This window comes from Trematomus bernacchii, unplaced genomic scaffold, assembly GCF_902827165.1.
Source record: "Trematomus bernacchii unplaced genomic scaffold, fTreBer1.1, whole genome shotgun sequence".
Classification (NCBI taxonomy): Eukaryota; Metazoa; Chordata; class Actinopteri; order Perciformes; family Nototheniidae; genus Trematomus; species Trematomus bernacchii.
In genome coordinates this window covers 15,485,727-15,512,454 of record NW_022987648.1, presented here as the reverse complement: position 1 = coordinate 15,512,454, position 26,728 = coordinate 15,485,727, and the positions used below count along the sequence as shown (strand labels likewise).

At 41.2% G+C, this 26,728-nt stretch overlaps 1 protein-coding gene across 1 annotated transcript; it reads right to left on the bottom strand.

Annotated features, from left to right (window-relative positions):
* Positions 1 to 10,637: 10,637 nt before the first annotated feature.
* On the bottom strand, positions 10,638 to 13,422 carry vgll3 (vestigial-like family member 3). The gene is made up of 4 exons (XM_034134187.1): positions 13,115 to 13,422; positions 12,009 to 12,360; positions 11,344 to 11,883; positions 10,638 to 11,230 (listed from the first exon to the last, which is right to left on the bottom strand). Exons 1-4 carry the CDS (start codon positions 13,217 to 13,219, stop codon positions 11,190 to 11,192), a joined length of 1,038 nt encoding a protein of 345 aa, XP_033990078.1. The 5' UTR covers positions 13,220 to 13,422; the 3' UTR covers positions 10,638 to 11,189.
* Positions 13,423 to 26,728: the final 13,306 nt, after the last annotated feature.

The window sequence follows — 26,728 nt, the reverse complement described above, 5'->3', positions numbered from 1 at the left end:
AAAGCTCATACACATCAAACACATAACAACACCCTGGCATTGAACACACAGAGAAACATCTGTGAAACAGTGTGTGTGTCCATGTGTTGATCACATGTGGGCGCCATACCTACTTTAAGTCGGGTATCAGGCCTTTTGGCAAATGCTAGTTGGAAGGACCTGTTTGATTACTGAGACCAGAGAGATGAATGAGCCTCTCCCCAACATACTTGTTCACAGTGTAACTATGAGATAAACAGAATGATGAGAGTGGAGGATGAGAGGATGGAAGATGGGGGAAAAACACATGAACTCTGAAACATCCTGCCTGAGGAGTTAGCTTGCATAATCAGCAATGTTTCTCCAATCACAGCTCAAAATCTGGTTTCATGAACTGGCATTCATGGCTTTAACTAAATTATTGAGTTTGCCAAAATACGGCAGCAGCCATGGCCGCCCACCATCCAAGGAGGTTGGTATGTCCCAGAAGTAAAACATTCTGGCAATGGTTGGCATGCTGAATAGAAGGTTGTCTGTCTAACCATCGTTCATGGCTCAAGGCACATTTCAAGACACAATTCCAATCAAATGTAACCAGATCAGGCAATTTAACTTCACTTTTTCATTAATCTTAACCATGCAGTGTAGCTTCTTAATCCTAACCACAGTTAAACCATAGTTATTTGCAATACTTAGACCACAGGTATCGTAGAAAGTGAGAATTGAAGAAAAGTTGATAATAAATTGAACATTGTTTTTCTTAGTTGTCCAAAGTTGACATTCTTTCTTTGGCTTCAGTGTTACAGATTATGTAAATTGCCCTCATGGGGTCAGTCTCTGTAAATATTAAATATGGAGAACTGGTGATCTGTGAGTGCTGCTTGCATTTTACTTTCTCTGCAAAGAATAAAAGCATACATTTCGTGGCAGTTTAAATTTAAATGAAAAGATGCACTTGTTTGGTCCTGGATTGATTTACTTTTCAGGTTTGCTTTTATATGTTACTAATTTAAAAGTGGGAAGTTATCTAAACAAATGTGTACGTCTGTTGTGTTAAGTGACTGATAAAATGCAGGAGAAAGAAGGTTTTACGTTGAGTCAACTCATAAAGTGGTTAACCAGATAAAAGTTTGACACTAGTGGAAGATATAGTTAACAACAAATATATCGGCCTAATATACCCAAATCTTTCAGACTCTATTTTAAAATATTAAACATTTATTTCAACTACATTTTGTGTGTTGATATTTTAACTATATGTTGTGTTCTTGTGTGGCCTGAAAATCGGATTGCAATATTGTCATTATTTTCCTCATCTTCAAAATCCTAAAAATTGCCTTGAAATGAAGTTTGTTTTAGTGTGTTTCATTGTAACATCTAATCAAATTCTAGCCAGCTACTTGAAATTGTTTAAAACATGTGGCAGCCAAAGTGGTCCACTTGGGCAGAAATATGTATCCAAACAGAGGGTCTATTCTCCTCCAACGCTCATTTGCATTTTCCTTGGTGTTAGCAACTCTGCTTGACAAACTCTTTCCCTCACTTACACATACAGACGCACACATAGTGAGGGGTGTGCGTGGGCAGATAGAAAGGAGAGGAATCCCTGATAAGCCAGTAGCCTGGCGGAGGGCATAGAGAGAGGAATGGCAGCTATGTCGGGCATTCACAACACTGTGTGGTGTCACCAAACAAAGCCTTCCCTTCTCCCGCCTGTCAAAGACACCATTGTGGCGTGAGGAGAGAGCCTTTATATCACACACACGCATTCCCGCACATGCTCCCTGCCACCACACACACACACACACACACACACACACACACACACACACACACACACACACACACACACACACACACACACACACACACACACACTCACAGACAAAAAACTTAACATGTAAATATTCTATATGCTCTTCATTTTTGCTTACCAACAATACATATACAGTACATGCAAATACAACATTGAAAAACAACAGTTTAAACAGAAAAGACTCCACACACACACACACACACACACACACACACACACACACACACTCACAACACACACACACACACACTCACACAGAGACAAACGTGTTGATAGGATGGAGACTTCCTGCAGAGAGGCTGGCATTCCCAGCATGGAGCCCCCAGTGAGAGTCACCTGTGAGGGGGTGGGAGCGAGGGGAAGCTCCCTGCTCACTGGAAGTCAGGGAAGTTAATGACAGCTGACACACTCACTGGGGGGTTGACAGTGAGAGTGTATGAGGGTTGTTCCTGTCTGTGTGTGTGAGAGAGAGAGGGAGAGTGTGTTCCTGTTGCTCCGACAAGCTCCTGACTGCTCCTGCCACCTCCACCTCAGCCACAATGGACTCATGGGAAGGCGGACATGACAGGAGGGAGGGACTTCCGTATGTCCCATGTCTGACTTTAAATAGTGACTCTGCAAACACCTGTCAATCAATGTCGAGAGTTACAGTACAGCTGAAATGTGCAGCTTTTATGTTTGAGATTTAACAGTATGGCATTAAGGAATCGGGATAAGCTTTGAATGTATCGGGTGTTGTGTAATGTGGCAGCAGGAAATAAAAACATAGCTTTTCATCATTTGTGCTCCGTTTTTGGTTCTTGCTATATTTTAAAAAGTTTTTTATCTTAATGCCAACATTTAGTATTCCATACTGACATAATTGATTACTCTTCAAGTCAGACCGAGACAAAATAAGGATTTTGCGTGAATGTCCTTACAAAGTAAAATATATTAGATAATGTAGTGTGAGAAATCTGTGTTTGGAAAGGGGTGGGTGGGCATCAGATGCTGACAAGTTGAAATTATTTGGGGCCGGCTCTCCTGTCAGCCACGTAGAGAGCTTCCCAGCATGGGGGTCACCATCACAGAGGAAGTACCAACTTCACTTCCCCATGTTACTGTGACAGGGCCTACCAGGACTCTGAGCCTGGACAAGAAGCCCTGCTGGGGGGTTGACTGTCTGCAGGGTGCCTGGTTAGATTGGGGGATAAAGACCTAGACAGTAGGGGCTGAGTACAAGGACAAAGGAGGGACAGTAGAGGGACAGTAGGGGAGAGGGAATTACCTGCCAATTAGGCAAAGTTAATGTGAAGACTGATGGATGTCAACCTGTCAAGAGCCCGGGAGTTGGGGGATCAGCTGGATAAGCGCCATGTTATCCCTTAGATTACACTCTCTCCTGACATGATTACACACACACACACACACACACACACACACACACACACACACACACACACACACACACACACACACACACACACACACACACACACACCACACACACACACACACACACACACACACACACACAGAGAAACAGTACAAATATAAATATGATTTACGTGATTCCCGTAATTCTGAATGATCCATAAATGCTTGCATTATATACCATTTTAAAACTTGAGCATAGCATTACCATAGCATAACCCAAATATGAAAATGTTGTTTTGACTTGGTGTTATTAGTCCGCAATCATCCATTATGGAGATTTGTGATCTATTTGTTTGTTTGTTGGGGGCTCTTTGTGGTTATCCTTGATATTATCATTAGACAAACCCAGTCACCAGTCACCTTATTTAAAGTTGATCTTTTTTCATTGTCATGCATGACTGAAATGAATAACTTTTAGTCCAAGTGGCTCTAAAAAATACATTTGAATCAAAATGTTAGTGTTAAACTCAACATCAGTCCAGCTCTGGTTTACTTTACACACAAACCCTTACTGTCGATTATCTGTAAAGGTCCCATCTGCAATTTTCAACGCTGCACAGCTTGTGACACCAGATTTCCTTCAGGAAACTACCCTTTAGTTGTTTTTATCCTCAATGGAAACTTGCTCTTAGTAACAGTTGTAAAGTAAAAACAACAACAATGATCTGACTCAATGGTCCAGGAATGCCCCTCTGTGGCTCTGGTATGTGTGGTATGGTCATTATGGGAAGCATGGGACAGTAAGAACAGGTAGGGTCACATAACACAGGCTGGGATGATTGACAGGCAGGTGGCAGAGGCAGGGATTCCCCGCTGCTCCTTTTCAAACCATTTAGCACTGAACAACCACAATCTAAGGATTTACAGAGGAATTCTTGGCATTTTACGCATTCTAATTGAAATTGCACTGTTTATTGTAAATTGTTTTTAAGTTCTATCACCATGACTAAAAAACCTCTCTCTTTTCACGACAATAATAATGTTAGTTTGCCTTTTTACAGCACAATGGCTTGACTTGATTTTTAAGCGTTAGCAAACACTGTCACGCACCGAAAACCAGATCAAATAATGAAAGACACTGAAAATTAAAAGCTTCTGTACTTTTATCCAAATTACACTGGTAATCAGCTGAAGCAAGCCAAAGGAAGTGGATGCTGGAAAGTCAGTCTACCTCTTACAGTAAATAGTGCACATTCCCCCCATACCAGTGGAAGTGACTCTGTTTTTACAATGTTAATATTAGTTTTTGCCAGCAGATGACGTCAGATAAAACACTGTGTGTTATGGAAGAATTTTAAATAGAGTTGAAAGTGTCTCAACCTTTTTTCAAGGGATTGTTTGGGTTTTGTAATGACATAAATATGTTAATTGCAATCTGTTCTGTAGTTACATACTGACAGTATCCCTGCCTTTGAATGGAAATGCTATTGATTCATAACAAGTAGCAAGTAATTCAATATCTACTATTTCCCTCTTCCTTATAGCCCCATATACATACATTAACATATTTTATAGAGCCACTAAGAATCTTTCTAGGGAAACTTTTAACATCCTAAAATGGTTGAAATGTTGTTGGATTTGTTGTTGCTGGCTTGGAGTGGGCTAACTACTACAGAGTGTGAACTAAAAATGCTCTATAAGCGACATTCCAGAAATAGTGATATTGAATATTTCATAAGAGTTGAATCCCTGCTCCATGATGCAGGCCGAGCTGTGGCAGAGCAGTGGAGACTGAGCAGGGGAAACAGGTGTTGGTTGCTAAATGTACTTTCAGTGAGCAGAGGAATGACAGCTATGTACTGGCCTCTGTGGTTACTGGCACGTTACCCAGAGCGGAGCTGACAGGAACAACCTACTGCTGCTGCTGCTGCTGCTGCTGCTGCTGCTGCTGCTGCCACTACTCTGGCCTTTGTGAATGGAGGGCCTTTCCCTCAGATGGAGTTTGGTTTTAGACAAAAAAGAGCAAGAAAAAAGTATAAAGTTACTCATCTCTGTGTGTTCATCTGTGTTTCCCGTAACCCAACCCATCTTCTTTAATAACAGTTTCACATCAGCATTTTACAACTTGAGTGTCCAACCTTCTCCTGTGGCGATATTTGGAGTCAGACGTTGGTTAAGGAAAATTCAAATGGAAGATCTTCTGAAATCTGGCGAGGAATGGCATTCTTATGTATCCTGGCCGGCCGCTCTGTGTGTGGGCAGGCGGAGGAATGTAGCCGGCCTGTGTTATGGGTGGATGTTCTCGCTGTACGTTGTAAACAAGCGTAAATGTTGATCTTTTCCCGTGGTGTAAGTGTGTATTAAATTTTGATTTAACAGTCTGCGCTTGGCTGTTGGAGCTCGTCCTTGCCACGCTCTGGATCATGGACCTGTGCAAATATTCCCTTCCTCCTGCCATATGGGCCTACATACATAAACACCAGCCCTGTTGAAACTGTTACAAATGGCTATTTTTTTGCCTTCAGTTGTAATTAAACATCTTGAAGTGATAAAAGTGAAGACACACTCAGGGAATTGTTCAGCGCATTCCTCTCTGAGTGAGAGAAAAACACAGCAGGCAGGGCTGTCTCATCCAAACCAACACTGTTTGGTACTTTTTATATTCAGTTATCTTTACTGATTCAAGATTCAAATCGCGATTCAAATCTTGAATCTACTGCAGGGGCATCTTGAGATAGTATATATTTTTGAGGCAATGGGTACAAAAAAACTATGCATATAACATAATATTAAAATCATCCTTACATAAATATAAACCATAATTCAAAATTGCTTTCCAATATTTTGTGAAGAATTTGAAAAAAATCGAATATATGTCTCATCAAAATTGTCAATACATATCCATTGGATTTTGAACTTTTGGCCTCCAATCCGACAGTTTTATAGAAATGGCATTAGCAACTTGGTGGAGAACAAAGCGAAGCATTGAGCAGCCTAAAAAAGTATATTTATCTCAAGAGTTCAAAACTCAAGTTAAACATAAATAAAGAGTGATACAGTATAGACTAAATAGTTTATGTAAATTCACCAACAAATTCACCACCATTAACATTTTCCAGTTTTCCTATCCTCCTATTCTTTGTCTAAGGTAGCTTCATAGAATCTAAATTAAATGAGATGTAATTCCATCCAGTGTGAACGTCCATTGCATGTTACATAATTGGTAGTAAAATTAAACAAGAAATTATGATTATTACATTACATAGATAATTGTTATTATACTAACACCACAGTTTCACTGGATTATCTTCTCCTTGGGTGTTCTTAGTCATTTTCTAACTACCGGTAGGTATCATTTATCAAAGAAGAATCCAGGAATCAAGCACAATCAGCAGGACAAGTGTTCCCCGACTCTCCCTGCATGCTTCATTAGGCTGCCCTGTTGACACAAACAGAGTGGTGAAAGCTGAGCCTTTCACTAATACCCTTAATGCCCCTAGTACTTCGCACAAGGAGGGCAAATTATCTCTAATTACCCCAGTGATTTGAAGGCATGGAGCTGGTTCGTGGAATAAGATGTTTGATGGGAAAAAAGAAGGACAAGGAAGTGAGAGGAGGAGAGATTATGATTGCTTTATGGATCTTTCTCTTCCTCTTCCTTTCCTTTCCTCTCCTCTCCTCTCCTCTCCTCTCCTCTCCTCTCCTCTCCGTCCTGATCTCTGTATTTATATAGTTTTGTGTTCAGACAGCTGGTGTTGTGTTGCTGATTGTGAGACTAATCATCCGCTCAATTACTCTGGAATGTGAGGCTGGGCCGCGTTATGACTGATCAGCTTTCCCTCCTTCTCCCGCTCTTTCTTTTCATCTCTTTTTCTAGGATTACGACTCCCAGCATTTGTTTTTTGTCTCTCGTTCTTGTGCTGTTTCCTAAGCAGTAGTTTCAGATCAGTTCAGTTCATTTCAGTGACTGGCTAAAATAACATTCGATATTCCAATGAGGCCTTACCAAAGCAATGTGTGAGGAAATTGCATTTTCGTCAGAATTGGTTATTTCTCAGGCACTTTAACAACGTAACCATCACTAGTCTGGTTTTGCACTAAAAACAGAAACTGTAATTTACGGCAACTAACAATAAACATCATACTGAACGTCTGCATTGATAATAACATAGTGATATACAGAATTTCCAGATGAGGCTGAGGCAAATAACGACATTCAATCAGAAACAGTTTTAGCCAATAACATGGAGAGTGCAGCAGGCTGAGTTTAAGAGGCTTTTTCAGATATTTAACTTTTGCCTTATTATGCAATGAATGAAGGACTGGAAAACACTTAACTTTCCTCCCATCGAGCCTTTCTATGCACTTCTTCTGAAAGAGTAAGCAATTATACATTTTGAAAAAGGGGAAAGTAATACAACATTTAATAATCAATTAAAAGGATAAGTACCAGGGTGGGGTTTGGAGCGCAGCAATGAGAGGAAGTTCCGTCTGAGCCGGGATCATGAGAGGTTCAACCAGAGCTCATCGGATCACAAGAAGATTTGAATTACAGGGAAATAAAAAACTAAATACAAGAAGCTCCACTCATTTCTTGAAATCAATGCATTCTCTGTAACAGAAAGGAAAAATATATTGGTTCCAAAGAGGCAATCATGGCAAAGAGGAGATGAGGACCCAAAGCCTGGGTTCACCCTTTTCTCATTTGGTGACTTTTGTGAAACAGGGTTTGTGTGTGTGTGTGTGTGTGTGTGTGTGTGTGTGTGTGTGTGTGTGTGTGTGTGTGTGTGTGTGTGTGTGTGTGTGTGTGTGTGTGTGTGTGTGTGTGTGTGTGTGTGTGTGTGTGTGTGTGTGTGTGTGTGTGTGTGTGTGTGTGTGTGTGTGTGTGTGTGTGTGTTTGTTTGTTTGCAACTTGTTAAGTCCTTTAAAAATGAACACGGCATACATTATTAATACGTTTATGCGATACGATTGCATATTTCTGGTCAATATCAGCAATAATTTATTTGAAGATCCTTATTATCGGCTATTTCCACTTTAATGGCAAGTTAAACTACACGTGCAACATTTCCTAAATCTCACCATTACTTACATTTTTACAATTTACATATTAATTCACTTTTAGATAGCTTCCAGCTCTGTCTTGCTGTATCTAAGTGCTCTTCCTGCAGTGGAAGTGCCTGTGGTGATGCTCCAATGCTGCCAGTGGGAGGCCTGTTAGCATAAAAGTGCACTACATGCTGATGCAGAAGCTACATGCTAATGCTAATTAAGAGCTCTGGAGAAGAGGACATACTGAGCTGAACAATCTTCCTTGAATCTCTCCATGTTTTGTATTCTCTTCCATTACCTGTTACTCTGATTTAACAGAGAACTTCACATTAATCATGATACTAAATTATGAAAATGTGTGTTGCTGACACGTTTTCTGAATAAATTCCATTCATGTAAATCACATCGTATTGTTTTACTGCTGCAATGAAAACAAACAGGGCACATGTAGATATATCTCCACAACAGGATAGATCAAACCAAAAATAGATGATTTTATGGGAAGGGTTTAGTAGCATCGTTGCATTCTGGGTGGCAATCAGTAAAAGATGGAACAGTAAATTAAATAAAAAAACTCATGTCAATGCTTATTCTAATTGTCTTTGATCTGGTTGATTGCATGATTTCAGTTCTGTTTAAATTAAGATTTCAAATTTGAAACATTTGTCCCAACATAACGAACACAACTCTTGGGTTGCCTAATTGTCTTTTTTCCCGAGGTTGTTGCTAGACTTTTGTGTTAAATGCATGAGTGCTGTCAACCAATTTATATTCATACAATTAGTTAGGCATTTCCACATTTTGAATTAAACTGAATGTATTAGTGTTTATTGGAGTTACATTTTCAGATATATAGAGTAGAGGCTACAACTGTCTCTCTGAGCATGTCCAACATATCACTTTTGCGAATTAAGATTGAATCAATCCTTTCGATAGCTGCATGAAAAATGCATTTCTAAGTACATTTATAGATTACATCATTATTATAAAAAAACAAAACCTCTCTAGCCTGTCTGAGTAAATTGGGCTTGCTTTATTGATCAGGGAAATATCATCAATTCTTAGAGTTAATAATCTTTTTTCACTGATGTTTTCCACTTTGATGCATCATGATTACTGTGGATGATACTTTGGATGGAAACGCAGCTGCCGTGGTCCAGATTTGAAGTCCTGCTGTTTTGCGGAGAATAAGCAACGTGGGAGAGGAGGCAGGGATGTTAGTGGGCTGCTGCTTATCAAACCACCTGGTCAGACCACACACACACACACACACACACACACACACACACACACACACACACACACACACACACACACACACACACACACACACACACAATGCTGAACCTGACACTCAACCAAATGTATATTTTGTATCAGGCTCATACCAATGAACATTTCTCGAATTCTTTAAGAGGAAAACTCAATATCATATGCATGCCTCAATGCATTGATTTTTTTTTAATGCATGTGATATTCATGACTTAACCTAACCAAAAATGAAATGTGCTACCTGCAATCTGTCTTAGAGTTTCCTGAGTGTATGAGTAGTCTGCTAACTTCTGACAAACTTCCTGTCCAGACAGGAAATGCATTCTTTGGTGTGTGCTTCTCAGTCTGGAGTGTGTGTGTTTTCATGTTTGTGTTTTGTGGAAAGGGACAACAGACATGTCATGGTATATTACAGTAACTCTCTGTGGAATGTAACCCTCCTTCTGTGGACAACAACTCAGCTCATGTCTGGTTGAGCCTTGTTAGTACCTGAAACATTAATGCTAATATTGAGCACTGCAACAATAAATACTATCTAAATTTGAAACAACAGCCCCAGGTCAGTTGGGTTTTAGATATGATGTCAAAAATTTAAAAAAGTCACCATTTCTTGTAGAATGTTTGGAATAATTGGGACAAATCTTCACCTTTGCTGTAGATAACAATAAAATAATGTTGAAGTATTACATATTCTGGTTTGGTCCAATATCACATTAATTGTTCTGCTGTTTCTGTCAGCCTTCTCACATTTCTAAGCTTAGATAAGAGTCTGTCTCCATATGACATGTAATATTCTAGCATTTGAATTTATTCGGAGAATGAAAAGGGTCCTTGGAACTGAGGTTAAAATAGGCTTAAAAGGCTATAATAGGCTACTATAAATCAATGTTTTTCTTAAGGAAACTGACTTTCCCTGAGTGTACAAGAGAAAAAGCACCAATCATTGCATGAGATGTAATAGGATAGTTATGTGTGAAGAGTTGCATTACACATCTATGTATTTTAGGAGCAGGAATTTAAATGAATTTTACACATTCTTACTTGTTAATGTTGAGTGATTTGCTCAATGCCCTCTCTAGAAAAAGTAAGTTTTACTTGAATTCAGCATATTGTTGGCTCAATGGGTACATTTAGGTCTGAAAAAGAACCTCCAGTCGAAAGATTCAGTTCAACAATTTATTACTTAAACAAACAGTACCAATATTTACACTTCACAATCCCTTAAGGCAAAAATAGCAAAGTAGCATTCAGGCAAGAATTTTAGCAAGAGTCATCCAGCAAAAACAACTTAGCATGGCAAAACTGTACACAACAACCCATCAATAACATTTACTGTACAAAACACAATGTGGATCAAAACCAAGCTCTTGAAACAGAACCATTTGGTCTCACATTGAACGAAAGCAAAATGGTGTTTTGTGCCTTCAGGGAAGAAGAATCCTCCCATTCTTAAAGCTAGTAGTCTGTTTAAATTGTTCTTCCAGGGCCTTGACCTGCAGCCAGAGCAGTAGATCACTGTCAATTTAGTCCAAAGTCTGAGTTCATCTCCATAATACGTTGTGTGGACAGTGCAGGATTCATAGTCTTAGCTACAGAAAGCCTTCTTTCTACATCTTACATTACAGTGCTGGTGTTGCAGCCATACATCGATAGAGCCACATAATAGGTCCTTTTTGGTTTGAATTGATAATCCTTCTTATTGTCCGTACATCCGTTAGAACCAAACTGACGACTTTGCCTTGGTTTGATCAAGAGCTGCAGAAGAAAAATAAATACGGACATTAATTTTTAGGCTGACTAATTGAGTTAGAACACAGTTTGACAAATTCTTAGAAGTCAATCCGGTGTAGAATTTGTATTGCATTTACCTGAGTCATACCCCTCCAGGGACCCATGGAGGGAGGACGGGGACCAGGTCACAGAGGTAGCCGGGACGGGGCTGCTGCTGCTGGGCTGCATCTCCGTCTTCACCCCCTCACTGTGCGGGGAACTCGCTGTGCTGGTGCTCGGCTGGTTCTGGTTCCTAACAGCGGGCAGCAGCAGCGGATTAAACCTGGGATCCAAGGCTGGGCTGTGGGTGGGGTATGGATGGAGCATGGGGTGGTGGTGCCGGGTGTGGATGTGGGGATGAGGGTGATAGACGTTGTGGACATTGGGGTAGCCACTTTGGCTCTGGGGATTCAGGCTGTAGGTCCAGCTCTCAGGGAGGGTAGCCGGAGGGGGAAGGCCGGCCTGGGAGAGAACATGGTCGGCCCAGAGAGCTGCATCTGGGTGGTTGAAGGACACCGGGCTGGAGGAGAAGTCTGGGTGGACTGACACCGAGACAGACGGGAGGCAAGGACTGGCCTGGGATGGATACGTGCTGTTCCAAACTGAGCTGCTCTGCCCCTCAGAGAGAGACCCACCATCTGAAACACACACAAAGTATTCAACATGCTGCCACAAAAACATCTCCAATGTTTTCAGATCTTTAATAATGGTTAACTAAGGGCAGCAGCTCTTTGAGAAAGTTTAAAATGTGTTGCCCTCTTACCTTTCCATAAGCCTCCTGTGGCTGAAGGCTGAGTCACTCTGATTGGTTTGGTTTCGCTGTTGAAGGTGCTGGACTGGCTGAGAGCGCGGGAGAAGTGCTCGTCTACCACGTCCCCGATGTCGCCTTGGAAGTAGGTGAACAAAACACACCGGGAGCTCAAGTACTCTGCCTCTGCTGGTTGAGGACCATCCTTCAGCTCAGAATCGGACATAGATCTACGGATTGATTCAGTCCCTGGTGCTGCAAGACCCTGCCGGAGGCCCTGATCTCTGGAAAGCATCGCTCTTCCTCCTCCTTGCTGCTGCTGCTGCTCCATACACTCCTGCCTCTTACTGTAAACACTCAGCCTCCTCTGGAGAAAGAAACACAGAGAGATTAACACACAGATCCACTACTTTTCAATAGAATAGAGACTGCATACTTTTTAAGAGCAACCAAATGATATGTGTTTATTAAATAGGCATATAATAAAGAACCTAATTGTCTTACACATGGTATGGCTTCTGTTTTCCAAACACTATAAATAAACTGTTTAATAGTATCATACCAGTAATGATTTTATCTGGTAAGCAGCCTGAGAGCTGTGTGAAAATGAGTTTCCTTTTTCCCATACTGCATTCCAACTATTTGTAAAGCTCAGTGTGCCTCATCCACATTCCTGAGTGACTGACCGGCTGTCATTACATCACCATCTGACCGCAGGATTAATAGATCCGTGTCATCACGCCTGACCTGAGGCGAATACCGAGCATCAGGCTGGAATTTAATCATTCAAAGCCCTTAAATTTAAATTAATAGGTGTGTGTGTGAATTGTAAAGAAAGTTTGAAGTGGTGTCCTGAAGAGAGGTCAGGCATCATGGAAAAAACCTAACTGAGTAAAAATGAAAGGAAAGTGATATTTTTTGAGAAAACTAAAACTTTAAAGCATCCGAAAGTTGACTTACATTAATGGTTCTGTAGAACTTTTTTTTAATTAGTGTTATAAATAACTTTTGTTTTGGACAGATAATTCAAACGTCCATGATACATTAAAATGCCCTATCCTGAAAATATATAATAATAACTCTTTGTGATAGTTGTGTCACCCTATGAAGTCATGTCTCACCTGTTGTTGCTGGTGATGGTGGTTGTAGTACGTCGCCTTGTACGCCGCTGCAGGGTGGAAGTGCGCTCCATAGCTTTGGTGGTACATCACATCCAGGCAACTCATAACGACGGACCCGAGCGGGTAATGATGGAAACAGAGAAACGCGCTGTAACAGCCAAAGGGCGACTCTCTACTCCTGAGACTTCAGACGGGCTGTATCCTCCGAGCCATCGATGCCTCCATATATGCCCACACGCATACAATAGCCATGTCGTCCAGTTTGCATACAGACAATGCACCTCCTGCTGCGCGCTCCACCAGCACCACCCGGGGCCACAAAAGTGATCAAAACGGTATGAGACACACACAATATCCTAAAAAAGAAAAGAAAAAAAAACTCTTCTCTGACAAGTTTTCAGATCGCTTCTGATTGGATGAGTAATCCTTTCCCTCCTTCTCTCTCTTTCTGTTTTGGAGGGGAGTTATATTTAGAGAGGGCTGGGGCCATTTACTCACGCCCACCGGGGAAGGGCCTGCATGGAGTATATGGGAGTTTAGCAAGGCACCATAACTCTGCATTGATGGTTATATTCCCTGTCATTCATAAAAGTTTATTGCACTCATATGCTACTGTGGGTCATATAAAGATCTCACAGTTCAGCCACCTCTGACCTCAGCATGCCAAAGTTTAGGGCTGGGATTTTGGAATAGCTTAGGTAAAGAGTCCCTCTCCATAGAAAGAATGTAACAGACACATTAAAGTTTTTTTTAAATAGTTTAATTCAGCTCAATTACATGGATTGCACATTTGATATACCATCATGAAAGCCGCTTCGAGAAGGAACAAAATTAATCCTTTGTCGATTTAGTTTTCTGATAATAATTTGAAATACTGACAAAATGGCTTTAACATATCCACCAGCCTCTCCCTTGTAGAATTCACACCTAAACCCCCCACTCCCCTACTCTGTATGCTACTGTACATCACCTTACTGTAAAGTTATTGGCTACTTTAAAATGTTAGGAGCAGATTGTATAAACCCTTTGTGAACAATGTCATCTGCAGGTCATCTTTGAGCAACAGGTGCTTTTAAGGGTCAGATGCATTTCGGTCTGTAACCTTCAAAAGAAGAAATTACATCTTTTTGTAAGCTTTAGACATATACTGTAACTGAAGAGATGACTACAGTAAAAGCAACATTGTATTAATAATGTATACTGTACTGTTTATATACGTGCATTTTCACCTTTATTAGCAGATGGAGTTAAAGAGGGGAGACAAAGGAGCATAACATGCAACAAAGTCCTCTAATTGAAATCAAACAGTAGAAGTTGCAGTGGTATATCCTTCACATTCAGCTGCCAGGACCCCCTGATTACTGCCATGTACAGTGGTGACGGCTCCTTATCAGCTTATCCCTCTTTCAATTATGCTCCCTGGCTGACTGAGTTGAGCAGTTTGCTGCCACCTGTTGGCGAGGACAGGGACATGACATGTCTGTCAGTCTGACCTGGTGTAAACCTCACATCCATAATAATCTCTGTAATAGAAGCAAATTAGCCTAATTAGGAGACGTTGATTTTTAGGGAATTTATTTGCTGCGGTTTCAGGGTTTCAATAAGAATAATGGGCAGGGAAACTGTGTTATATATTGTTCAAATAATCACATGTCCATCGAATAAAGGATGAACATTTTGTGTCACAAATTCCAAACGTGTTGCTATAAAAATGGCATTGGATGTATGTAGACATTGAGATTTTGAATAATTTCTTATAAAAGATCATGTTTTCCCAATGTCTAGAAAACAAGAAGTGATTCCCAGGATACTTTTATTGTTCAGTAATGCAATGTACTCTTGATTTACTATGACCATAAATGTCTACTTAAAGTACATTCAAGTCTACGATGTTGGTATTTGATGGAGTATACCGACTGTGCCAGTATGGCTGTAGACACTGTCTTGTTTACCAGCTTTTTCCTTTCCCTCCAGTTTAATGAGAACATACTCAATTTAGTGAGAGTGCCACAGTGACGCGTCCTAAAACCCGGAAGTAAACGCCTTCCGGTTCTATTTTCGAATCATAAATCTATCGATCATAAATCTATCGATTCGATTTATGATTAGAAAATTATGAAAGTAGGGTGGATTATCCGGCTGAACAAAACGTGATCTGTCTCTTCAATTTCCAAAATCCTACCGGAAGTGGTAAAATGCTAACTTACTTCCGGGTTTTAGGACGCGTCACTGTGGCACTCTATTAACATTAAGATTGCCACAGAGTTATAATAACAACTTTATTTTGGAATGAGTACAAGCTCAACGTTGACAATAATAACGTATGGCACTGAATGTCTTTAGCCCTATATCATCCTTGAGTGCTTTGGTCCTTCTGAGGTTAAAGCGGGTCTGGAAGGCGGCATCAAACTTAATTGTCACCCCTGCCAGCAGTGTGTTAGCTCTCTTCTCTGCCTGCCAACAAGATGTGGTGAGGAGACATGCACAGCTTGTTGTTATCATACTGCCGTTTCCTGCCAGCTCCCAGACTTCAGTGCAGAGGTTTCTTTTTCCTCTCAACCCTAAGGGGCCCTTAATCACAAGCACCACTCTCACCATATTTGCCCTTCCTGAGCAGTCCATGGTTGCCCCTCAGAGAAAGTGATTCTACTTCCCATCTTGGCTCTGGGACTTTTTTCACTGGCCAGAGATCTTCAGTCCAGAGAAAAATACAGGGTAATTCCATTTAACTGCAGTAACAAATTACACTGACAAAAATGTCAAGCCAAAGAAGAACAGGTCATTAAAAGGGCTGACATAAAAACTCCAAAGTGGTTTTAAATATTTAAATAGGAGAGCCAATTTCATTTTAAACACACGGTTTCACCAATTATTCTCCTTCATGTGAAGTCGGGCTTCTTTGCTGCTTGTTCACCTCAATTTGGCTTTCTGTTATGTAGAGGTGCTCACCTTTCATCTGTCTCATATTCAGTAAATTGCAAGAACTAACCTGGAGAAACTTACTCAACGATTTGTTGCAGAGGGGTAATGTGTGTTTTTATAAAAAGATAATTAGATCATACATGAATTGAGCTACCAAACAAAGTGAAAATCACCCCTCCCATTTCCGGACCTACTCACCAATCCATCATGCAGTCACACTAATAGGCCTTTTAGCTGGTGTTAGTAGAAAATGCACAGGTGTTACTAATAACGTTAACGATGGCTCTGTTCCATTCAGGTGTCCCAGTAAATCCTGACAGTGAGCAAGCATGCACAACACTGACACTGAAGAGCTAAATGGAATTCAGCCATCATGAATTGTTTTTTTTTAACACCTGTACTTTTAATATAGTGTCATATCCACATTTCTTGAGTGAAAAAGGATTCATAGCCACTAAAATGTGCTAGTTTAGTCCTTTTTTTTCAACATAAAGTTGAGTTGGAATACTTCAACATCAAGACTACATGGAAAAACTAAACCCATTTTTCCCTTCCAACAACTTGCCGAATCAACTGAAAACACCCAGATAACAAAGAGGCCAAAAATGATTTCTTAATTTGTAGATTTGCTTGCGTCTGAATGAGAGAAATACTTTGCCCCCACTTTGTGATACATTTTTCTCCTCTCAGTCTAACCTTTCATCAGAGTTCATTTCCCCAACATTGGGATCTGTTGAAAGGTAAATGTTTAGGAAAGACAACAGGAAAATTCATAATTTATTTCCTGCTTCAACGCTGCATCCTGGTTGCCAGGTGTCACATCTGATGAGACTTCGGAGACTGTGGCAAGTGAGTAACATCTCACCATTTTTCTCATGTTTCATTCGCTTTGATTTCACAAAAGGGAGCGTGAATTATTCAGTTGCAAGCTGATGATGCGATAAGACTATTATGGAAGTGGGGCAGCATTTTGAAAGAAAAGCACTTATACAGGAATTACAAAAAACATGGAGTTTTGCTTATTTCAGAGGAGCGCAGCTGTACCCATCAAGATCCATGATAAGAAAATGTGCCAATTAGTATTAACAAAACCTTTTTAGATACAGGTTTAAGAAGATTGTATTTTGTGTTTCTTTTTAAATGTCTTGATTGTCAAAAATGTATGTTGTGTCCTAGAATTGAAATAGTATAAAGAGAAAAATGATGCCAATACATGGTCAATTTACAGATCAACTAATTAACTATTCCAAACCTATCAGAACAAAGTTGGAGAAAAGTGACTGGGGCATATTTTACTAAACTGTCAATATCAGCCCCATAACTCATTGAAATGTTACTGCCACCTCCCTATCTTGACAGACAGATCGCTCATGGTGACAGCAGCAGCAGACAAAGAGACAGATAATAACACTGTGCAGGGAAGCAGAGTTAGTCTTATCTCCATCTAGTGTTTTCATGGAGGAAATCTCGTCCCTCGCTGCCTCCGCCTGCTGTGGAAGTGGGGCAGTGGAACACTCACAGAGATGCCTGAAGACAGTGCAGGAAGTATCAAACACATACAGATTTAAAGCGGTGTCTCACACACACACACACACACACACACACACACACACACACACACACACACACATGCAATCATGCACACATGATAATGCATATTACAACAGACGGATACACACGAGCTCTCTGACACTGACGCTGGACCTCAGGGGTTTTCCACCAAACATCTGGAGCAGCCTGTGCCTCCCTGCTCCTCCGCTTCTTAATGAGGCACAGAGATGATTATTAGTGGATGTTTTAGAGGGGGAAACGGAGGGAGGAGAAGGGAAAGGGACAGAAATTAAAGTGGGGTTTGAGAATTGTTTGCTTTTCCGGCTGTAAAAAAAACCTTCAAAGAACGAGGGGCACCTCCAGTGCTTTAGATCTGAAGAAACTTCTCATGCCTAATAAACTTCCACTACTTTAGATCACAGACACATTTCAGAGGGACATTCTGCTCTGGGAAGGAGGGGGTTTCGGGGATACATCCCAAGAAACCAAACAAAAAAAACAGGTCACAAGTGTTGTGTCCCAGATTTTAGTCTCAGAGGTAACGGAAAGTTCAACCTTCTAAGTTTTGAGACAAAACTACATCACCAAACATAAATGCTTTTCGTCAAACACCTTTACTGCAAATGATGTGGCATCTTGCCAAATAACATGATCTACCTTTTTCAACCTTACACTGCGCTCCTGATTAGGCAGGTGTGAGATAACGCTGAGTGCCGTTCATGATTATATCTCACATTAGGCAGACTGCAGCATCATGAGTTTTGCTGTGCGGTTGCCCTGGGGAGAGTCCATAGAAACGCACACCTGCCTGAGTCCACCTGAAGACAATGATGATGATGATGATGATGATGATGAGGGGGATGATGAGGATGACACGGCTCCTGTGCAGGCAAACAAATTACCACAGCCTCTTTAGGTAGCAAATTCCACGACATAATTTCACATCATTGTTAACATATTCTTGGAAGTCCTACAAAACACAATAACAATATGTAAGGGTTTTGGTGACAGGTTTAAAATTGTGGATGATTATGTTTTACATACAACTGCTTATTTCATGGTATATTGTCAGAAACCTCTGATAAGGTCAAAGAAAATATATCTAAAAAGCCATTATCTGCCCTATTAAATAACTGACATACTGGTCAAACTCTTTCATTAATTCCAACGTACACTGCCGGTACATTAAGTGGATCATTTCATGCATTTGCTACTTTAGTGTGTGAGAGGTGGAGGAGGAATGCCAACATTAGAGTCTAATTAAAGGGCCATTAGTGCATCTTCAAGTGCATGGAGTGATGCAATATCAATAGATTTGTATTCACTGCCACATTCAGGAAAAAAAAGACATAAGACTTGCCTCTAATTCCAAACTACAACATGAGTCTTGATGTTTAATTCAGTTTAAATGGGACACAAAACAACTTGGTGGGATCATTACCGCTGTAGCATCCATGTGTTTTCTAATGAGAAAAAGACAGTCATTTGTAAGTTAATGAAAATGGAATTTCCATGTTAAGCCAAAGGAAAAACTGTTAAAAGGGCTTTTTTTTTGTCAAACAACGCGCCACGCTTTCCCCTTTTCATTATCTCAGTGATCTCACACAATCATTTTTAATTGCGCTAGCCATTATTGCACATTTTAGAAATGGAAATGGGAGTTTTAATTGCAAAGACAAGACAAAAGCATGCTTGTGTGTGTGTGTGTGTGTGTGTGTGTGTGTGTGTGTGTGTGTGTGTGTGTGTGTGTGTGTGTGTGTGTGTGTGTGTGTGTGTGGCACAAAGTGACCAGTGCACATTGGGTTTCCTCAAAGTCACAATGCTGACCTTGCTTAAAAAGCAGATAATTACTTGGTCTATTCTGCATTTTAAACTCATATTCTGCATGTATAAAGATAAAGACTACCCAGCAGAAGTTAATGGGATGATGCAGACTCAAAGACAGGGTCATGTTGAATCCACTTGACAGATGTGTGTCACCCCTAGAGGGTCAAACTGAGAGGACATTTCCTCTTAAACAAAAGCTGGACATGGATTTAAATGTTAATTCGGAGAATCCACAGCTAATTGGAAAACATATACTGCATATGCAGGACATTTAGCTTCATACTCTGGATATGTGTGAAATTAATAATGTATTTCCATACCAGTTAAATGTAGAACAATTCATATTATCTGTGACAAATTAAATGCTCAGCAGAGGTAATACAAAAAGACGCATATTGAATGCAAAACACAAAGGAGTAAATGGAGATTTCGATTATTTTGCTGTGTTTGCACCTTAAACTAAAATGTGGGACACTGGCACTCTTAGCCTTTTTGGGGCCAGGGAGGGATTTTTGCTTTGGGGGCCCCCCTCCATAATGCAATTTAGCGTTCCAACCTGTTTCCACATTCATAAAACTGCTGATTTCCCTCCTATATGACTGTTAATGGTAAGAGATTAATACTTAATTCAAAATATACAACAACTAAAAAGTCAGAGCTAATGCATATTCCCTTCTCTTTCCGTCTGTCTTGCTCTCTTTCACGATAAAGGGTTACGTTTTGGGCAATAAATAACTGAAACGAAAGACCTCCAAAACAATACCACCAAAGACTACACATTTTTCCTAAAGGTAACAACAATCCTAGTCTGGATGTGAATTTGTCTGTAAAGAAGTTTTGGAAAATAAAATACTTAAAGTCCAGAGAAACAATGTGTTATCGACAAGTAAAGAATCCTCTTATTTTAAGATTTCTTTATTAAATACACACAGTTGAACCAAAAAGGTAAACTCACATTAACTACCTTTGGATATAAATGGATGAAAGCTAGTCAGGTTTATAAAATACAGTTCATGCTTTGGCTTAAAATAGGAGTAGTTGTTTCCATGTGCAAAATTGTACTTGTTTTCGTACAAAAGTCAATAATGGCTTTTTGTTTCACACTGCTCATGCTGACTTACCAACTGATTTGTGATACGTCTAAAAAACTAATGGAATCTGGGACAAGATCCATTTCAATTTAATACAATTGACTATGCAGTTTCTTCACTTTAGAGACAATGCAAAACAACAACACCATCTACTCGTATAATCCTCACAAATACATACTACAACTTGCCAAACAGCAGCTTGCTACTTTGTCAGTTTTGTCCCTCACACAACTTCACACATCTCCTCTGCACTCGTCCTCTGTTGCCCTTCCACTTGTAATAACTCTAATTCCCTCATGTGTCTGCGCCGCGGCCCCTGCTGGGACATCCAGCCCACTCCTCCTGGTCACAGCCTGGCCCCGGGGCGAGGAGGACCCCGGACTGGAGAGACAGAGGGAGACAGAAAAAAGAGAAAGGGTGAAGAGGGTTCTGGTTTGATGCATGTAGGATCTACCCTCAGACAGATTGGCCTCCTCAGGCAAAAAGGACCTGTGGGTAAAACAGGGTGTCATTGAACCGTGTGTGTGTGTGCCTCGCTGAGTGTGACATCCCAAAATTGGCGCCAGCAGCAGATTTAAACAATAACACCTCGCTGTTTGACCTTACTCACAAAACCAACAGCATCTGCAAGATGTGCGAGCCCGTTTGTGTGTCTGCTTCATGTTCATATTTATAATCCACACCTGCATCTACATCCTAAATCTGCCTCATATTCGGAGAGTGTCTGTGTGTGAGTTGTGTGTGTGTGCTTTGTGGGAGACTGGGGAGGTTGTGAGTGGCAATGATGATGAGCAAACACTACAGGGGAGAATAATCCCTCATTACCCATAATTCCCTGATGCTGCACTGCGCCGGTGAGCGCAACTAAATTCATCCCACGGGCAGAAACGAGTGGAGTCACTCACTCGATTTATTAGACCCATCCCAAACTCCCATCCTCCCCCGCTGCTATCACACTGCTTCCTGCTTCCTTGAAACCATCGTCCTCTTCCCGCTATTTCAGACACCTGCTGTCTTCCATATGTTCTTAAAATTCTTCCCAAACTGATCAAAATGTGGTTTTGGGCAGTTCTACTAAAAACTAACAAACGGCATGATTTAAAAATGTCTGAATTGGATTAGCTCGTACTTTTGAAAGGAACCGTTTTGCACTAACACTAACAGGGAAGTAGTAAATTAGCTTAGCATAAAGACTGGAAGCATGGCTCTGTTTGAAGGTAAACATTTAAATAATCTGCCTAACCAACACTTCTAAAGCTCAATAAATAGCAGCCTTTCCTTTGTTTGATCCGTGCCAAAACCAACATTCTTGATATCATAGTGGTTATATGCTTGATTATTTCCTAAATGATCTATTGACCAAACCATATTGGCCATGCAGGTAACTGTGGCCAAGAAATAGAGAAATCGAAAAAAAGATGATTTAAATGAGAATTCTAACTTTATTGAGACAATAAACAATGTACATGGTGGCAGAGTCCAAAGTATTTTGTTGGATCATGGTTTTTCTTTATCCCAGACTTTTTGACCATCCTGTAAACTGTAATATCCCCTGTCGTTGTTTACCACTCTTTGATTGCTATCCCCACTCTCTCTGAGAATTTGCCCTCTATTCTCCTCTTCCTTTAATCCCCCCGACACTCTTTGTGTCCTTCCTGCCTCCTTCCATCTATCTCTCTCCATCTGGGTATCAGTGAAGTATCCATCCATCAGAGAGAAGAAGAAGAAGTCCCGTGCCTCCCATCACAGCCCCTCATCTCTCTGTGTTTGCATACAAACATATTTCAGCATGCTTACATGTCAGGGTCATACGGAAGAAATCAGCATACAGTCATTTCTTATTTCCTATTATGATTCTGGATTTACGCTCGATACATATGGGGAATGAGGTATACATCCTGAGGGGGCTTTTCTTGAAATTCTATTGCAAATGAAAAAAAAACAAAACATGGAATCCGTGTTTTTTATGACATGAGAGGCATATATTTGCCGTCTATTACTATGAAAATGAGACATCATAAAGTCAGGATTGTCTCTTTGGTGGGGGTGGAATCTGATGAGATATTCTGCCATTATTCAAGGTAAAATAGAGTGAACAAATATTTACTGGCTTGAGTTTCAAATTAACAAAGTTTTGAAGAAAGTTTATTTTGATCATGTATTTTATTCCCCTTTGAAATGTTTCCATGCTTTAATGTTCAAAAAGCTCTTTATTTGTCTCATACTGCCTGTGCTGCAGCAGCTATTTTCACCCTCTGTCTGAAACCAGAACCCAGTCAGCTCTGATTGGTTAGCTGGCCGTCTGTTGGGATTGGTCAACCGCTTAGAGATGTCCCGCACCTTAGCCTATGACGTACAATGTGTTTGAGCGCTAGCGAATAGAAGCGAGTGTGTTACATAGTGATGTCACCATGAAACAATTGAGGCGCTTCAGACCCCGGCTCCACGGGAACGCATACGGCAAAACGCATCGGAGTAACGCAAACGCAACCGCAAAAAACCTTCCGCCCACACGCAATATACACCGGATTGTGTCAAGCTCCACGAGACGGCTCCGTTTACATCCAACCGCTGGAAAAGCTGCAGTACATATGCCGAGCCTGTACGTGGCGCTGTAACTTCCTCCACAAAAGCAGCAACTTCCTCCACAAAAGCAGCGAAGAAGAATGGTTGTCATGGCTGCACTTCTGTTTATTCTCCGCGGTGGGGGCCGAGGGATCCGGGCAGAGTTTTTCGCCGGTCAACGTGTGTTAAAGTTTAAATCTTCCGGACAAAATTATAAAAGTGCCGGTCAAAGGTCTTCTTTGTTATTTATTGAGCTTTAAAACAAATGAATAACGACGATATAATGATATATGATAATAAAATACACAGAGCCTGTCTCTTTTTCCTCTCTTCTCACAGCGTCAGTGTCTGTCTCATGCAGCAGCTGATCCAGTAATGATGACTCGACAGTAAAAATAAACATATTTATAACTAGTTTAGGTAGTTTGAGAGGTAATTAAAATAGCTAAGGGTGATGATCTGACTTGAAGTGTGTGTTTTGCTCCCGCTGCATCACAGCGGGAGGAGCTGCGTGTCTCCGTCCTGTCAGATTAGACTTCACTCGCGTTTATGTCCATATCGAGATAAAGATAAATAATCTGAATTCAGTGTGCAGTGTACTTTTGCGGGGGTGAGCAGCAGAGGCGGGGAGAGGCGGAGAGGTGGGAAGAGGTGGGGAGAGGTGGGGAGAGGCGGGGCTATGAAACGGATGACCGTATAGGCGACTCCACGGCCCCATTGGACCCCCCAGAGCGCTCCGTTCCCAGATCTATCCACCTTTGGACCCGTTGTCGTTTGCGGGGTCTGTTTCTACGTTTCCGTTAGCCTAGGCCTCAGGCCTCAGGCCTAGGCTCCACGGGGACGAAAACGGGTTGAATCCGCATATTTCTCATGCGTATAGCCCTTTAAGCTCGACGACGCCGTAACGGAAACGTAGAAACAGACCCTGCAAACGACAACGGGTCCAAAGGTGGATAGATCTGGGAACGGAGCGCTCTGGGGGGTCCAACGGGGCCGTGGAGTCGCCTATACGGTCATCCGTTTCTGATAATGACGACGCAATAGCCCCGCCTCTCCCCGCCTCTGCTGCTCACCCCCGCAAAAGTACACTGTACACTGAATTCAGATTATTTATCTTTATCTCGATATGGACATAAACGCGAGTGAAGTCTAATCTGACAGGACGGAGACACGCAGCTCCTCCTGCTGTGATGCAGCGGGAGCAAAACACACACTTCAAGTCAGATCATCACCCTTAGCTATTTTAATTACCTCTCAAACTACCTAAACTAGTTATAAATATGTTTATTTTTACTGTCGGGTCACTCATTACAGGATCAGCTGCTGCATGAGACAGACACTGACGCTGTCAGAAGAGAGGAAAAAGAGACAGCCTCCGTGTATTTTATGATTATATATCATTATATCGTCGTATATTTGTTTTAAAGCTCAATAAATAACAATGAAGACCTTTGACCGGCACTTTTATAATTTTGTCCGGAAGATTTAAACTTTAACACACGTTGACCGGCGAAAAACTCTGCCCGGTTCCGTCGGCCCCCACCAAGGAGAATAAACAGAAGTGCAGCCATGACAACCATTCTTCTTCGCTGCTTTTGTGGAGGAAGTTGCTGCTTTGGTGGAGGAAGTTACAGCGCCACGTACAGGTTCGTCATATGTACTGCAGCTTTTCCAGCGGTTGTATGTAAACGGAGCCGTCTCGTGGAGCTTGACACAATCCGGTGTATATTGCGTGTGGGCGGAAGGTTTTTTGCGGTTGCGTTTGCGTTACTCCGATGCGTTTTGCCGTATGGGTTCCCGTGGAGCCAGGGCCTCAGTCAGGGAGGAACTGCAACTGCAACTTTGCAGACCATTTACATGTTCAAAAACCTATATAACGCAATACAGGAAAAGCATAATAGGGCCCCTTTAACTCCTGTCTGTTTCCCCAGAAAAAATAAAAGCAGCCATCATCACCGGACCCAACATTTGTCTTCGTCTTTGGATGTCCATGATTGGCTTTATCTGTGAAGAGGATAAAAAACACAGTTGTTACAAGATTAACTCCACAGTCATCAAGTGAAAGGATCTGGCGATTTGTTCGATGATACCTTAAAGCTGAAAAGCCTTATGTGCTTTATGGCTGCGACTCCCACTGATTGTGCAGAGATCTCATTTCACACATGAACGTCTCTCTCTGCTCTCTCTGGGTGTGTGTCCATACACTCTGTAGTTAGTGCCTGAACATTATGTCTGCTGGCCCCAGGGCTGGATCACAGAGAAGAGGAGTAGGAGGGTTAAAAAGGAAATAGACGGTGGAAGAAAGTAGAGAACGTATAGCTGAAAGACAGTGAAAATGAAAAACAGGCATTTCTTGTCATGTTTGTTTGTTATTTACTTCATTACTTTACTTGGTTGCACCTCCTTACACAAAATATGTAGCACCAGTATTCAATATCTGTTAAGTGGGAATGTTTTGCCCGCCATCTATGAAAAATAAATATATCACAGGTGGAAAAAATCCCAAATTTGACCCACAACATTTGATTTACATGCTCCCACTTTGTAGCAGCAAAGCCAGAGACAGATACAGGCCTGGTACCTGCAGGCCCCTCTGGGTGCTTGGGGCTAGATTTATCACCACAGGGGCCCTCTGATGATGAGGCCGTTTAGTGGGGGTCCCTGTAGCCCTCCACTGATTAGCGCCAAACATCTTCCCTAATAACCTTAACAAGAACAACGCCTCAGGACGACATGCTGATGCACACAGGAAAGTGCACACACACACACCTCTTTAGAAATAGAGAAAAGAGCTAAGGGCTACCCATCCTCCTCTCCTTCTCCTCAAAGTCACCCCTCTCTCCTCGGCTGCAGCCCATAACTTGGCATCTCTCACTATTTCTGGGCTGAGACCCCCCCACATTGCATCTTACCTCCCACCGCCACCTCAAACACAGAACACAAATGCACCAAATTGAGTTGGTTATGGTTCAAGAGTCCCACCATCTCACATAAAGTTGCTCTCAGCGTGAACATGAAACAAGGCAATACGAATATATGAATACACGCTGGAGTGCATGAAAACTCTCGCCTCTTGGGATAAGGAGATGAGGAAGGAAATTGAGAAGAACAGAATTTATGATGCTGTGAGAAGCCGTAGGGGTTGTTTTTATAGACAGGAATCACTTTGTGGAATGTTTCCCTAAATCAGTTGTCATATTTGTGTGCTACGAACAGTGTATGTACCGATAACATGTCCATAATGCACAGCGCCTGCATACGTTACTGTAGGCAACATCCCAAATGAAAGACTTAAAGGATGGGTGAACCAATTAAGACATCAGTTGGATTAAGTATCCTGTGAATGTAAAATATAAATTCTATGCAAACTCAATATTACTTAAATTGCTTGCCATGCCTTATCATTAAGCTGTAATAGGAAATGTCTTTGTTGCCAATGAACACTTTATTATCAATCCCTTCGCCTCGAAGCTGCCTTCAAGTACTACAGGGAATATTGCAACTCTATTTCAAATGAACGTATCAAGAGACTGGTCCATATGCCTTAAATTAAACACATTCTATAAAAAACATTAAACATTTAGTTTTGGTTGTTTTAGGGGCTATTCATCTATGACAGTAGGGCTACCATTGTCTTTATTTACATATTCAACCTCTG

Bases quoted from the DNA above. Each gene is read 5' to 3' on its own strand.
- vgll3 (XM_034134187.1), bottom strand. From the start codon at position 13,219: ATGAGTTGCCTGGATGTGATGTACCACCAAAGCTATGGAGCGCACTTC. The intron at 12,361-13,114 runs GTGAGACATGAC...TTCTTTCTCCAG, and splicing joins ACCATCACCAGCAACAACAG to AGGAGGCTGAGTGTTTACAG. The intron at 11,231-11,343 runs GTAAATGCAATA...TTTCTTCTGCAG, and splicing joins CCTGGAGGGGTATGACTCAG to CTCTTGATCAAACCAAGGCA.